The sequence below is a fragment of the Fusarium oxysporum genome, chromosome 14 (genome assembly GCF_000149955.1).
Source record: "Fusarium oxysporum f. sp. lycopersici 4287 chromosome 14, whole genome shotgun sequence".
Classification (NCBI taxonomy): Eukaryota; Fungi; Ascomycota; class Sordariomycetes; order Hypocreales; family Nectriaceae; genus Fusarium; species Fusarium oxysporum.
Window position 1 is genome coordinate 432077 of NC_030999.1, and position 14693 is coordinate 446769.

The 14693-nt window shown below is 52.2% G+C and overlaps 2 protein-coding genes across 3 annotated transcripts; both read left to right on the forward strand.

Annotated features, from left to right (window-relative positions):
* The first annotated feature begins 2007 nt into the window (after positions 1–2007).
* Positions 2008–6869, forward strand: FOXG_14199 (uncharacterized protein). Of its 2 annotated transcripts, XM_018394266.1 has the most exons (3): positions 2008–2836; positions 2893–5668; positions 5747–6869. In XM_018394266.1, exons 1-2 carry the CDS (start codon positions 2492–2494, stop codon positions 5326–5328), a joined length of 2781 nt encoding a protein of 926 aa, XP_018253877.1. In that variant the 5' UTR covers positions 2008–2491; the 3' UTR covers positions 5329–5668; positions 5747–6869. The 2 variants fall into 2 exon arrangements, with proteins under 2 accessions (XP_018253877.1, XP_018253876.1); XM_018394265.1 differs by having other exon boundaries at positions 2893–6869.
* An 896-nt stretch (positions 6870–7765) lies between these two features.
* On the forward strand, positions 7766–9103 carry FOXG_14200 (amidase; the record flags this gene model as incomplete). Its single annotated transcript, XM_018394267.1, has 4 exons — positions 7766–7862; positions 7914–8015; positions 8060–8859; positions 8909–9103. 4 exons carry the CDS (start codon positions 7766–7768, stop codon positions 9101–9103), a joined length of 1194 nt encoding a protein of 397 aa, XP_018253878.1.
* Between the last annotated feature and the right edge of the window lie 5590 nt (positions 9104–14693).

A 14693-nucleotide genomic window follows, 5' to 3' on the forward strand; every position in this document is an offset into this window, starting at 1 on the left:
TGAGCTACGAGCAGCGGTGTGCACTGCATCTAGGTTACTGGTGGTTTGTAACTGCATGTGGCGCTTCAGGGGTCCATGGTCGTCAATTTAAAGGCCTTGATAGCTCTTTTACAGGCTACCAGCCCCGTCTTTACGGCCCGTTGCATTATACAACAAGGATTTAGAACAAACACGGACCCCGTCTAGCTCAAGTAGATCCTCATTATTGGGCATCTCGCGCCACCAATTGTGCGGTCCTGCATCCTGTTCCGGATGCTATCAATGAGGCGCAAACTATTGTGGAGGACTCCGGGGAAACGGAACAATCCTTGCTCATTCAAAATTCCAGTCACCACCTAAGCGATTTGGTACTTTGCAGACGCCTCAAGGTACCTCCTCTCGTTACGCTTCTGTGCCTAGGACGCTGATGTCTTCTCTTTGCGTTTCACATGCTTCGCTTGATGATATTGATCTGTCGTATTCATGCCCAAGCTCGCTTCAGTTGGCATTGCTAAGTAGCGGTGTGCTCAGCCCGTAGCCGTGCTACTACCTACCCATAGAATACAGCAACAGTTCAATCTCAAGCCTTGAAGCTGATTGACTTCCTATCCGCAGAAAGAGGTCGTAGTTTCTCACACTAAGTCTTGCTTTTTGGGGTTTTTTTTTCCCCTCTCTGACACAGAGCACAGATCTAGACAGAATTTGGGTCTTCATACCAATGTTTACAACCTACACAATTTGTCAACATCCTGTCAAACCAATGGCAAGTCGCGGGCTTGATCGTCCTAGGTCGCCTGTGCATGGCCTTGTGTCGTGGTTTGCTTGATACATCACTTTGTATATCACCCGACATCAATGTTGTCAATGGCGGTGTCAATCACGGTCAATCGCCGGGACAGACGGAGTGCGGATCCTGGAACAATACGGCTCTATAGCCGAGAAGCTGAATATTTTGGGGTCGTGGATGTACTCAAGTACAAGGGTAATGAGGCGATATTGCGGCACGGTATACGCATCTCCATATGCAGCGGTGTACCGCGCTAAGCACGGCCCTCCCTGCCCTCGTCGTCTCGTCCTTCATCAAGACCAGATAAAGCCCATTGTGGGGTGCCTTACACGGTAACCGCATCCGTTAAGCGGGCCGATGTCTCATCCTTCAGGCACGCAGGGCTCCAGCGGCACTGACGGTAGTCACACCAAGCACCCGTGCATCAAACGAGCTAAACTTTATACCGAATTGATGGGTGGCAATCTCAGCCTTATGACCGGCCGTAGTCGAGACGAGCCTGAGGATCAACTCACAAGTTTGTTGCGGTATTGAGATCACCGTTGACTCTATTAGAAATGGATTGTATTGAAGAAAGCGTTGGTGGTTCACCAGTTTATTCTTAAGTAAAACCAGGACGAATTGTCAAGATAATGGATTGGTGGAGCTGGGTCAGTTGATGGCGAATGTAGGGAGCTTGAAAATGGCTTGAATGGCGGGGCTTGAGCACTGCTGTTCCAGCCTTGCTTCCACCTTTTGAACGTCAGCAAATCCAACGTTAGAATGTCTCATCTTCAAATAGCTTATCGCTGGTTGATCATGTACATATTCAGTCAGCATTAGATAGACGATTCATGAAGGCAGCGTCTTGACCACTTATCACTTATGACACATGCATGCAAGCGAGACTAGTGTTCAACAATTTGCGCTGCTCAGAAGGCTTCAGGGCACCAGCACACTGACAACTGCTATCCAGAAGCTGCCAGGTCAGATAAGGTTTCACTGGAACCCATCTTTACATACCGACAACACCGTAGTATTAAATGCAGCTGTAGCCTGAAAACTTTTCGCTGACTCTAGCACCGGCCCGCGGTTCTGTCCTCACCTACGCCCCTCCAAATTGAGGACCCATGATCCCAGGACACGGAAGCCTTGTGTGTGTGGACTCTACGCAGGGTTGGCCTCTGCAGATGCGGCCGATGTTGGTACGCCTCTTTTTCAACCCAGAGCCTTTGCTCGCTGCCTCGTTACGAGCGATCTACGCCAGGATCAGGCTACCACGTTCAAGAAAGCTTTCGTACTTGATCTCAATTGCAGCTACCAGTTGTTCGCATTGTTACACCTGAACCCTAGCAAGGGGGCCTCAATTAGAAATCAGCAGAGGAAGCTGTGAAAAGCCAGCAACAAGAAGCGGGAGATGAGGCTCTGCTGTGCGACCAGTTTCGTGCCTTTTGGTTGCCTTGTCATCGAACCCTTAGATGGAAATCCTATCACAAGAACGTGAGGGCCTGGCCGTTTCGTAGTATCCTCACTCAATCATTGAAGTATATGTACCCTTCTCATCTCCGACCCTACTTCACCATTTGTTGGTAAATATCCATCCATGACCACAGGTCATTTGTTCCTTACCACGTCATTTGGGATTGACTCCTGGGTTTCTCTTTTGGCTCTCGTCTAGGACAAGTCTTACCGAACTATACTTAGCTCCTTTCCAAGACCACTTGATTATTCTTATAGCATATCAAGATGCACGGGTACAGCTCATCAGAGGAGTCCGACGACCCTCGTCGGCCTCGTGCACAACCTGCCACCACCAACAACAACGACCAGAAGAAAAAGAAGAAGAAGAAGAAGCTCCCGCCTCAAAAGAGCATCAACCGCACCTGGAAGAAGTTCTCCAATCGCAACTTTCACAAGGCTCTCGCCGTCCTCCCATTCGACCCTGTGCAACCACCTGCTACCTACGATTCTAACGAGCTCTTATCAGCCGGTTACGAGCGAGCCACTGAGGAATGTCGACGCAAGGTTGAGAAGATTATCGAAGAATGCAAACGAGTGAATATGCGATATCGAGATCCTGGCTGGGATTTGGTGAGTTTACCGCCTATCTGTAGTCAGTGTGAATTTGGCGCTAATGCATCTACTAGGATTGGGATCTTAAGTATGAGAAGGGCTATTGCTTGAATCACCTGGGATCGCAGAAATTCGAGCTCAACAAGACAACACTGCTTAGCTCAGAGGCGGCTGTTCCCAAGGCCGTCAAGCGCGTGCACGAGATCTTTGAGACTCCCACCTTCATGAAAGAGGTTAGCGGTGGTGACGTCAAGCAGGGCAGTCTAGGAGACTGCTGGATCATGGCTGGCCTAACGGCTCTGGCCAATGTTCCAGGAGGCCTACAGCGGGTCTGCGTTGCCCATGACACAAAGGTCGGCATCTACGGCTTTGTCTTTTATCGAGATGGCGAATGGATCTACTCCATCATCGACGATAAACTCTATCTCAAGTCCCCCTTGTGGGATTCCCCCTCCATGCAGAGAGATCTTCTGCAGCAGATCGATCGTGAGGATAACGAGAATGTTTATCGCAAGACCTATCAGACTGGCTCCAAGGCTCTTTTCTTTGCGCAGTGCAGAGATCAGAATGAGACTTGGGTTCCTCTCTTCGAGAAGGCCTACGCCAAGGCTCACGGTGACTATGCGTCATTGGCGGGTGGCTGGAATGGAGAGGGTGTCGAAGATCTCTCTGGTGGAGTTACCACTGAGCTCTTGACGTCTGATATTCTCGATATCGATGAGTTCTGGGATAAGGAGATGTCGCGAGTCAACGATGAGTTCCTCTTTGGCGCTTCCACTGGTCTTCTTGAGCACGGCTACGGTGAGCGCAATGGCATCTCTGAAGGGCATGCCTATGTCATCATGGAGGCACGTACTCTAAAGTCTGGCCAGCGCTTGGTCAAGCTTCGCAACCCTTGGGGTAAGGTTCGCAAGGGTATCTGGGATGGAGCTTGGAGTGATGGCTCTAAGGAGTGGACTACCGAAGTGCAGGAGGAGATGGACCACAAGTTTGGTAGCGACTCTGTTTTCTGGATTTCTTACGAGGATCTTATTCGGAAATATTCTCACTTCGACCGTACTCGACTCTTCCGCGATCGAGACTGGCGATGCTGCCAGCGCTGGATTGGTGTTGATGTTCCGTGGAAGGCGGCTTACCATGAGAAGTTCCACATCAAGTTGACCCAGGACTCTCCCCTTGTACTGGTTCTTTCGCAGCTTGATGGTCGGTATTTCAAGGGTCTTCAAGGACAGTACTCCTTCCGTCTTCACTTCCGTCTTCACTACGAGGACAGCCCCGATGCGGAGGACTACATTGTCCGATCTCATGGTAATTATCTCATGGAGCGCTCTGTTTCTGTTGAGCTGCCTGATATTCCCGCTGGCAACTACGTCGTCTACCTCAAAGTCACTGGCGAGCGAGACTCCAACGGTCAATCTGTTGAGCAGGTCGTCAAGCGCGAGACTGTCGACAGGACTGAGAATGAGAAGCTTGCTCAGGTTGGTTATGCCTATGATCTAGCCCACAGCAAGGCTTGGAACCACATGGACAAGGTCACCAAGCTTCGCCAGAAGAAGGATCAGAAGAAGGCTTCCGCCAGTCGTCAGAAGGAGCGTCGCCGCATGTGGGAGAAGCGCGCTACCATCCGCGACGTCACCAAGCAACAGACCAAGAAGAACGCGGACAAGAGAAAGCGACGTCGCGCAGAGTGGGAGGCTGAGCAGAACCGTCTTGATGAGGAGTTCAACGCCAAGGTCAAGGCTGAGCGCGAGCAGATGAAAAAGGAGAGGATTGCTAAGGCTGAGGCTGAGAAGGCTGCGGAAGCGGAGAAGAGGGCTCAAGAGGCCGATGATGAGGCTTTGAGCAAGAAGACTGAGGAGATTAAGATTTCAGAGGACAAGGATGAGCCTGTTGTCGTTGATGAGCACCACAAGGATCATGACGACGCGGTTATCTCGGTCTCAACTGGATCACCTCACTTGACTCCCAAGTCCATGGACTCAACAGCTGAGGGTGCTGAAGAGAAACAGGAGGTCCCACCAGTCAGTGGAGGACCTCCCGCTCCCATCGAGGAAGAAGAGCCTCTCCCCACCCGCCCTCGACCTGCCTACGACTCTGCAGGCGAGTCATCAGCCTCTCCAGCTGACGATCATGAAAGGCTTTTCAGTAGCGATGATAATAGTCGCGACCCCAGACGTATGATATCCAAAAGGTCTCGAGTCCAGAGCGAGACTGATTCTGACGAGGAGAAGATGCCCGAGCCCTGGAACGCCATCTGCATCGTCGGCGTACGCGCATACTCCAAGGACGAGAACCTCGAGCTCCGCACCGTCATGGAAGGCGGAGAGCTTTTAGAGGGCGGCATGGGCTCCAAGGGCGCCGCAGATCTCGACAACGCTCAGTCCAACGCGGGCGGTGGACGATCTAACGATAAAACTGCTTCCGAGATAAAGCAGCGTGGCACCAAGGGGCAAGAGATATCTCTGGACATCAGCAAGGACAGCAAAGACACTGAAGAGTATACTATCTGATGAAAAATTACTGCTTCAAAAAGAGTTACATCCACGTCAATTCTACTTTCACAACCAGAGTCGGCTCTTCGACACCTATATTCGTTAGCATACCCATCGCCTGGAAATGCGTAATGCCAGCTGCTGGTACACAGGTCGAGTTGGCGGCGCAATAGCTCATAAAAGCCATGACTAAGATCCTGCGACGTTGAGGTGATCGAAGCATCCATTTACAGTCATTCCGAGTAGTGGGCTGTGGGGGGTGGCAACAGGTATCAGAGCAAGGCTGGATTGTTCTTAGGTGAAGCAAAGGTGTTCGTGTTGGCGACGGACCTTCACGTATACATTTTAGGAGCTATCGGTACGTTTTTAAAGGTTATTACTCAGGTCGTTCATCGATGTTTGGAAGTAATACATGCTCATTCCGTATTTTCACTAGTAACTACTTCGCGTCCGCTGATAATTCCACAACTTCATATAAACCTGTTCCATTCTGACTCCACGCATACCAATTCCCTACCATCATCTTCTATGAGTCAAGCGGGAACTTCGTCTGACATGTGCAATATCACCGCTCAGTTCCGTCATTCAACCTTCAGGTCGATGTGGCATTCCATCTCCAAGCATGATTACTTCGTCCCAGCGAATCTTGTGTTAGGAGTTTCAGGTTATGTTCATCAAGCCTTTCGATTGATCCGTCCATCCTGCCGTTCAATTGATGTCGATTTGCCATTGCATCTCGGAGGCGTGAGTCCAACGTGTCGAACAGTCACACTCTCGTCTGGTAATAGGTCGGCGTGATGGATTCAGTTCGGTCGCCTGTCTGTCTGCAACACAAAAGCGTCTCGAGGATTGTCGCGGCTCTGGTGCTCTGGGCTAGATTCACTGCTTCTATCTGCGCTTCGGTACAGAGGGATTGTCGGCTTTTCTCGTCATTTTAATGGAACCAACAGCTCCTTCGATGAGTTGATCAGTACGCCCAGTGATGAAAATACCAGCAAATATGTCAAGCAGAAAGGTAGCTGCACATCCGGAGCAGGTTGAGCTCTCTTGACAATGTGCAAGATCCTCTCGATGCTGCAAGCTCGGCTGCATCCCTCAATATGTATCTTGATGCTCGCTCCTTTCTCGTTGAATGTGGACAATTTGCTGAACTTTCAGCCAGACCGATTGGCGACCGGCTACCTGGAAAAGCGGGATGTCCAGAGACGGTGTTCAATTGCCTCGTGGCTATACTGTGATTACCGGCGTGCTTGAGGTACAAGGCCGTAAGCTGTTTGTGTACTCAGTAATGGATGGTCACTCGTCATCGTCATCAGAACAGGTGACCAAGGACCAATGAAGGAGGTAGTTCTATGGGGCGGTTGTTCGCTGTGATAGGCAAGAAGCATTTGGCTATTTTTGGGCGTCAAAAGATGAATGGAGCTAGGCAAGAACCAGAGATGTAGTGTATGAAAGGTCGGTAGCGCGGCCATCCGACGCGAGATGCCCATGATGGTGGTGTGAAGTTGGAGAAGCATATTGTCGCAGGGTAGGCATTAGTAATCTAGCTATATGCTTTAAGTAACTGTGCGGGATGGAATACCCCGCACAAGAGACAACTTAAGAAATCAATCAACACTTTTGCTGCTGCTCATCATATTCACTCTAACCCTTTAAGCACGCTCAGTGCGACACATATGCATGCAAAGTCAGCTAGAGAAGTGACAACAAGCCACGTGATTGAATGTCGTAGACGAATTTGCATTGAAACCCCTCCCTGCCGCGCCGTCGCCATGGGACGCGAGGTACGGGATAAGCACGTATGTCCAATGACATTTGAGCTTTCTTGCTTTTCCTACCTTTGGATCCAAGTTTATCTGGCGCATTGGAAGCGTCGGATGCATATCGATGGAACTTTTGCTGGATATGCTGTACCACCATTACAAAATAACCTAAGCCATTCTGGAGACGGCGTGCATCGCTTTTTCCCAATAGATTTGATTAGAAAGTGCCTTCTTATGCTGCACAACGGGGTTCATGTGTTTCAGCAGAATAGAGCTGGGATACATCCCCACTCTAGCTCACGGCTCAGTGCCTAAATAACAGAACCAGTTCCCCAAGCTGTCTCCTTATCTCGTAGGCCTGAGTCCCCAGCTTATTCTTTGCAACCTTTGAGGAAGCCAAGTTTACTTCTTGTGAGAGCCAACGCCTAGTTCCATCAAGACACCGCAAGATGCTGTAACGTCCCTCGACTGGTGATCCCTTCCCGAAATTGAAGGAAAGCCAGCATTATGAACAATCAGGCGTCCCCCCAAACGGCAGCATCGAGCCATGGAAACTCACGGCTTCTAAAGCTCTTAGGAAGATCCAGGCTGATGAGATGTCAGTCCAAGAGTATGCCGAGTCTTGACTTGAAAGGATCAAGGCACGCGATGAAGACGTCAAAGCTTGGGCATACCTGGACGAGAAGAGGGTCATGCAGGAAGCAAGACTTCTAGATGAGATCCCCAAAAACAATAGAGGACCTCTTCATGGACTTCCAATCGCTGTGAAGGATGTCATTTACACAAATGGTTAGTTGACCAGCTCATATCCCACTATTACCGAAGCTTACTGTTGTACAGACATGCCTACTCAGTTCAACTCGCCACTATATGATGGCCATTTCCCTGAGGCAGATGCTGCTTCCGTACGAATTCTTCGTCATGCTGGCGCCCTCGTCTTCGGTATGTTTTATATATGCTTTGCAGACTTGCATCTGACAAGCTAGGTAAAACAATTACCACCGAGTTCGCTGCTATCCACGTCGGTCCCAAGACTCACAATCCACATGACCCTTTACGCACTCCGGGCGGATCGTCCAGCGGCTCCGGAGCTGCTGTTACCGATTTCCAAGCCCCCATGGCCCTTGGCACACAGACAGGCGGATCCATGATTCGCCCTGCATCATTCAATGGGATTTATGGATTCAAACCAACCTGGAATTCTGTATCTCGCGAAGGTCAGAAAATATATGCTCTGATGTACGACACTCTCGGATGGTATGGACGATGTGTCGAAGATCTGGTCCTTCTGGCCGATATCTTTGCTCTTCAAGATGACGAAGACGAAGATCGGTCTTTTCAAGGCATCGCAAGGGCACGTTTCGCAATCTGTAAGACGAGCATCTGGCCCATGGCTGGTCCTGGAACCCAAAACGCTCTCGCCCGCGCTGCCGACCTTCTCAGATCCCATGGTGCAGAAGTACATGAGCTTGAGCTTCCTTCGGCTTTCGATGATGTGCCCGAGTGGTATCGTATTGGGCTTCACACCGAGGGCCGTACCTCTTTCCTACCAGAGTATAGAGTTGGAGAAGACCAAATCGGCCAAGTCTTGATCGAGCACGTCGAGAACGCCGACAATTTCACTCGCAAAACGCAGCTGATGGCTAGCGACAGCTTGGCTGCCATAAGGCCTGTCTTTGACTTTAATGCCTCGCAGTATGCAGCTATCATCACACCGAGTGTACCAGACGAGGCCCCCGTTGGTCTGGAGAGTACAGGAAGCCATGTTTTCTGCGCGATGTGGAGTGTACGTGACAAACTTTGTACGAATCCCACGATGACTAACAATCGTGTAGGGCCTTCATGTCCCAGTCCTGAATGTACCAGGCTTCAAGGGTGAGCACGGCATGCCCATCGGCCTCTCCCTCGTCGCACCACGATATCGCGACCGTCACCTCTTGGAAGTTGGCGAAGCGGTCGGTGAAATATTTGAAGCCGAAGGCGGTTGGGAGACCAAAACTGAGTTAGAGAAGGAAGTGGCGACAGTATGAAGAATAGAAAACAAAAGTAACACAAAACAATAGGTCACTAAGGGATGTGATGTGTGCATTCTTGCCAAGCTTCTTCAAATGACGCTCGAGACCTAGGAGCTACAGTGACGTGCAGAACAAGCCAAAGAGTCCTCAAGTCTCTGGAGACAACTCATTGCAAACACACATAGAAGAACATTTCTGTTGAAAGACTGGCAAAGCAGCAAGTATCAAGCTAGTTATGTTATGTTATGTTATGTATATTTTTCGTCCGGGGGGCCGTAGGCCCCGAGAGTCCCCTGCTGGGGCACAGGACGTGCTGAGCTAGAGAATTGGGGATCTATCTATAAGCTAATTACAGAAATACCATTGGCTACAAGGGCGATTAGTCATTCGCGACGCGAAATTAGTCTTCCCTCAGATTCCAATTTTTGCAACCGCGTTAGTAGACCAAACACACTCTATCCAGCATCTCATCGGCACAAATGGCGCATCCTATCGAGCTTGTTACCCGTCAGCGGGATGACAAGGCGCAGCCGGGACATTACAGCCGCTTTTGGAGCCTGATATCAGGGAGGCTGAGATCAGCCTGTGCATGCGGCAGCTTGAAACTGCCTCAAGGTAGTCGCGGCCAAATGAGGGGCGTTGGCCCGCCCTTCATCTGGCCGTGAGTATATGAGAGAGAAAGGAAAGGTAACAAGGAAATACGTCGATGGTAGAGAAAGAAAGAGAGTCGCGAGTGCTTCTCAAGTCGTGGGCGCCTAGTAGCGAGGGCAAATTTTCCCAAAGAACGCGCTGTCTTTAGACAGATCGATAAACTTGGTAAAGTCTCTTCCTATTGCTAGATTAACTGCTGCATTCGGTGAGGGTGCCAGCCTCATCCGATGACGCTGCGGTACCTTTCTGCAGTAGAAGATATGATCCGGTGCTTTGCGTCGGCCGCATGAGCAGACCAGGCGCGCATCGCCGTGGTCGAACCTCTCGTGATGCGCGGCGAAGTCCCCGTGGAGGGACCTCGCTGCCAGCAAGTGGTGTAAGGCTGCGCGCGGGAGCGTCAGCTCTGGTGGGCAGCCTGTAGTCGCCTTGAGGTTGAGTCTCTTGTATTGCTCAGGAGCGGAGGTAGACCACCACGTCTCGAATGCTTCTTTTGGTTTTTGTCTCGCGATCCGTCGTAGGTAAGCCAGCGTTGGTTGAGCACCTTCAGGTTCGAGGAGTGATGACGCTGCTTTTGCCAGTTTATCGGCCTGTTCATTGCCAGGGATAGAGGAGTGTCCTGGGACCCAGAGTACTTGTGTGGCTCCGTGCGATGCCGCTAGAGCCTGAAACTCGAGAAAGACGTCTTGAGAGGAGTCGGAGGGCGTGCCTCGCAGGCACGTGGCGGCCGCGAGGTTATCTAGACAGATGAAAATGGTTTGCGCTGCTGACCCTTGCAGGTTCAGGGCAGCTTTGAGGCCCTCTAATGCCCCAGTAGCTTCAGCGTCGAAGACCTCGGCAGGCCCAAGGCGACCTGATCCATCGAAGATGGGGACATTGTTCTGATGAATGGTGAAGCCGTAGCTTGCAGCTCCTTCCGAGGATAGAGAGCCATCTGAGTATACGACCAAGGTGAGCGGGTCGAGTCTCTCAACCCAGTGGAGGAAGGCGCCGGTCGATTTCTCTTTTGACGCCATCTGGAGTGGAGGCATCTGTTCTTGATGGAAGCATCGCTGGACGAGTTTTGGCCGCTCGCAGGGCGCAAGCAGCTCGTCGGTGCGTCGGAGACGTGTCCTGAAGACACTTTTTGTCTGTATTTGGTATCTTCGTTTGATGAGGTCGTGGTAGGTAGGTCGGTCAGGCGGTCGACGCGGGCGCGTTCGGCCCGCCAGAGGGTGAGCCTCGTCTAGCGATTTGAGTCGTGCGGCGAATCTTAGTCGCTTTGCTTCGAGCAATTGGTCAATTGGTGGTATACCGCTTTCCCTATGTAGGATGGCGGTGGGAGTCGTCTTCCAGACAGGTAGTATCGCTCTCATGGCCTGATTCATGGCTTTGTTCATTATTTGTATGAGATGCTGATTGCTCGACGGTAGTTCCTTTGTGGGCTGATTCCATCGCGGCCTAGTGCTGCCTGGATACCACGCCTCCAAGCCGTGAAGTAGCACTGGCTCGACACATGCTCTGACAGCACTTCGAACGGCGCTCGGTAGAGGGCCGTGTACCGTGTTGTTGAGCCCTCGCAAATGATAAGCCACTGCCTTTGCTTTGGCCGCCCACTTTTCGACATGAAGTCGGAAAGATAGCCTGCTGTCCAGCCAGATGCCTAGCCAGCGCAGAGCTGGTTCAGGGTGCTTCTCGACATCGCCGTGGCGTACTGCCGGCGCAGTCCTGCGTTTGCTGCGGGAGAAATGCATGACTTCGGTCTTCTTCGTGTCGAAGGACACGCCATTCTCCGCGCCCCATCGCACCATCTCGGCGATGGAACTAGATGCCATGGCAGAAGTCTCGTCTACTGTGTCGCCTATGGACAGGATGGCCGTGTCGTCTGCATAGCCGAAGCGACCCCGGGGATTGCCCAGTCGATAGATTGGCTCAGTGTAGAGCAGAAAGAGGATCGGCGATGCCGGCGACCCCTGAGGGAGGCCGCACTGAAGGGGAGAAGAGGGCGTGACAGTGTCTTGGTACCTGACACGCGCCGACCGGCCGCTCATGAAGGAGCCAGCCCAGCGAGCCAGATGATTAGGCCAGCCCTGTTCGCGAAGACGCAGGACGAGCCTATTGCACATGACGGTATCGAAAGCACCTTGGACGTCCATTGTGACTATAGTCGCCACCTTCTTGCGTGCAAACGCTTCTTCAATATCATGGACCAGAGCAGTTACCAAGTCTGTTGCCGACCTCTTGGGGAGCGCCCCAGCTTGCTGCGGATGAAGGACGCTGTAGTGAACGGCTGCCCAGGCTAGGCGGCGCGCGATCAGTCGTTCTAGTCCCTTACCAAGACAGAAGAGCAGTGAGATGGGTCGCCATGCTCGTGGTTCGGTAAGGTCTCTCCGTCCCGGTTTCGTGATCATGACCACCTCCGCCTCCTTGAATGGTTTTGGCTGATGGCCTATGGTAAGGCATCTTTCGAAGAGACGACGGACGTGTGTACCGATGGCATGCCATACTGCTTCAAGAAGTTTGACTGTGATGTTGTCTGACCCTGGGGATGTATTGCCTGTGTGACAAGTCGCATATTGCGCCTCCTCCAGAGAGATTCCGGGAGAAAATGGGATCGATCTAGGTGGGAATACTGGCGTCCATGCGTTTGCGATGTCGTCCTCCGCAGTTCTTCGTTCAAGCGTGGCCTGTCGGAGTGCGTTGGCTTTATCCATCTGGCTTTCGTATACGACGTTATCGATCTGTAGAGGTGGCGGCTGGAAGGCTCCTGGGGACTTTAGCCACCGGACAGCTTTGAAAACATCGCTACTGCTGGAGAAGCCGTCGATGAGGTTACGCCAATAGCGCCTCTTGGCCCGACGGACCACACGATGAAAGCCTCTCTTGGCGATCTGAACGTCCTGGTTGAAGCCGAGTGGGTAGCTTCTTCTGATGGCTCGAAAAGCAGCCGCGGCGTCGGCGCACTCCTCCGTCCACCAGGGAGCCGGGCGTCCGCCTTTCCGTGCGGGCCTCCCAGACGCTTTTGCTGCTGATGTTAGTAGACTCACAAGTGAAGACGCAAGCTCGTCCAGCTCCTCGGGGGTCGAATCTGTGAGGGGGATTCCTGTAGCGCCAAGCTCTACGATCTCGACGAATCGTTTAAGCTCGTCTTCCGTCGTCACTCGAATCTTGCCTGGCTGCACCGGAGTCGATCTGACGTCTGAGAAGGTCAGGCTAAGCGTGAAGTGGTCAGAGCTGGTGGCGAGATGGTCCTCGACGACAGCTTCAGCAAGTGGTAGGTTAGTAAAGGCAAGATCGATTGTGTTGCCGTACGGGTTTGTTGGGATGTCTAAAGTGTTGAGAAGGCTGAGGTCATTCTCAGACACCCATCCTGCTATCTCTTGGCCCCGGTTCGTAGTTTGGCCTGTTTGCCAGCTACGATGTCTGGCATTGAAATCGCCAGCTACGAGGCAACGCTCCGGGACAGACCATTGAAATAGCGTGTCTAGGGCGTCCCTCTCGTCGTTCTGACGATAGAAGTTGACGATCGTCAGGTCGTTGATTGTGAGCCAAAGGATATCACGAGTCTGAAAAGGCCGAATCTGGTCAGCAAGAAGTCTTGGGTCTCGTCGGACATATGTCATCACTCTAGGCCGAGTGTCGTTGCTGTTCCACATGTCGACCGGCGTAAATGTGTCGTATGCAGGGTGAGTCTTAGTTAAAGTGCGGGTCTCTGTGTGAGCCGTCCACGGCTCTTGCAAGAGCACAACGTCATATTGTTCCGAGTCGGCCAGCGCCAGGGCGCAGTCGTGGGCCGGAGGGATCTTGCCGACGTTGGCCTGGAAGATCCTGAGCGGCTTCCTGTCGTTCTTTCGTGCTTGAGAATATCTATTCCTGGCCATGCGAGCGATTAATGAGAACTATTCGGCGCTTTCGCGGTGAGCCTGGTCTGGGCTGTTCGGGTTCTTCCTCTGCTTCATAGCCAGCATGAGAGGTCGTGGCCACCATGATGCACGAAGGTGCTCCTGATACAGCTGGGCTTGGAGCACGAGCGTTCGGTCGTTCTTGTGATGTGACATCCTCGTTTTGTCGCTCGGCCATGCCCTGCTGGGCTTCCTGATGCGATCCCGACTGTGGTTCTTGGTGTCGTTGTCGGTATGTCTCCGCACCAACGGCGCTGACATGTTTTCGTTGCTCTTTAGTAAGTCGGCGGAGCACGCCGTGCACTGTCTTTGGCCGAGCTGGGCACCTACGAAAGTTGGCCTGGTGAGGGCCCAAGCAGTTGACGCACTGTTCTGGTGCGATGCAATCGTCTACAAGATGGCCAGCCTCACCACAGCGTCGGCAAACTGGCTGTCTGTGACAGTTGCGGGCAAAATGGTGGCCCCAGCACTTCTCACATTGTCTAGGTCGGTCGGTTTTGTCAACAAGTCTAGCTGCGCTACTGCCGAAAAGAGACCAGAATCTTTTTGTGGGCTTCAGAAAGGACACAAGTAGGGCCTTGGTCAAGGGGTTATCCGAGAATTGTCTTCCGGTACGTACGTCAATGGACTTGAGCCCCGTCTAGATTTCTATCTCGTCGCTGACGACGCTGTCACTATCCACCTCATTTCCGTAAAAGTCAGACAGTCTTGTAGGAACGTCTGAGACCACATAGGTGAACCATTCCTTGTTCGTTTCTACTGCTGTAGCTCCCAGTTCAGCGGCCCACTCAGCTTGCTTTTCTACCAGAAGGTCGCGTGTTGCCGAGTCGGCAGCCAGAACGGCCCATCCCGATCTGACCTGGAACACCTGCCGGATCTTGTCTGAGACAGCGCCGAGCTTCTCCCGAATCAGAGTCCGGATGGCATAGCTACTGTGGGCCCTGGCCGGAGCTCCGGCTTCTAGACGGATAAAGACGCGGAGGTCTTGTCGGGGTGGGGCGATGGTCGTCTGTTGCCCTTGGCGATGAGGTGGATCTGTTTGTCGGCCTCTATGTTGTTGTTGTTGTCTCTAGGTC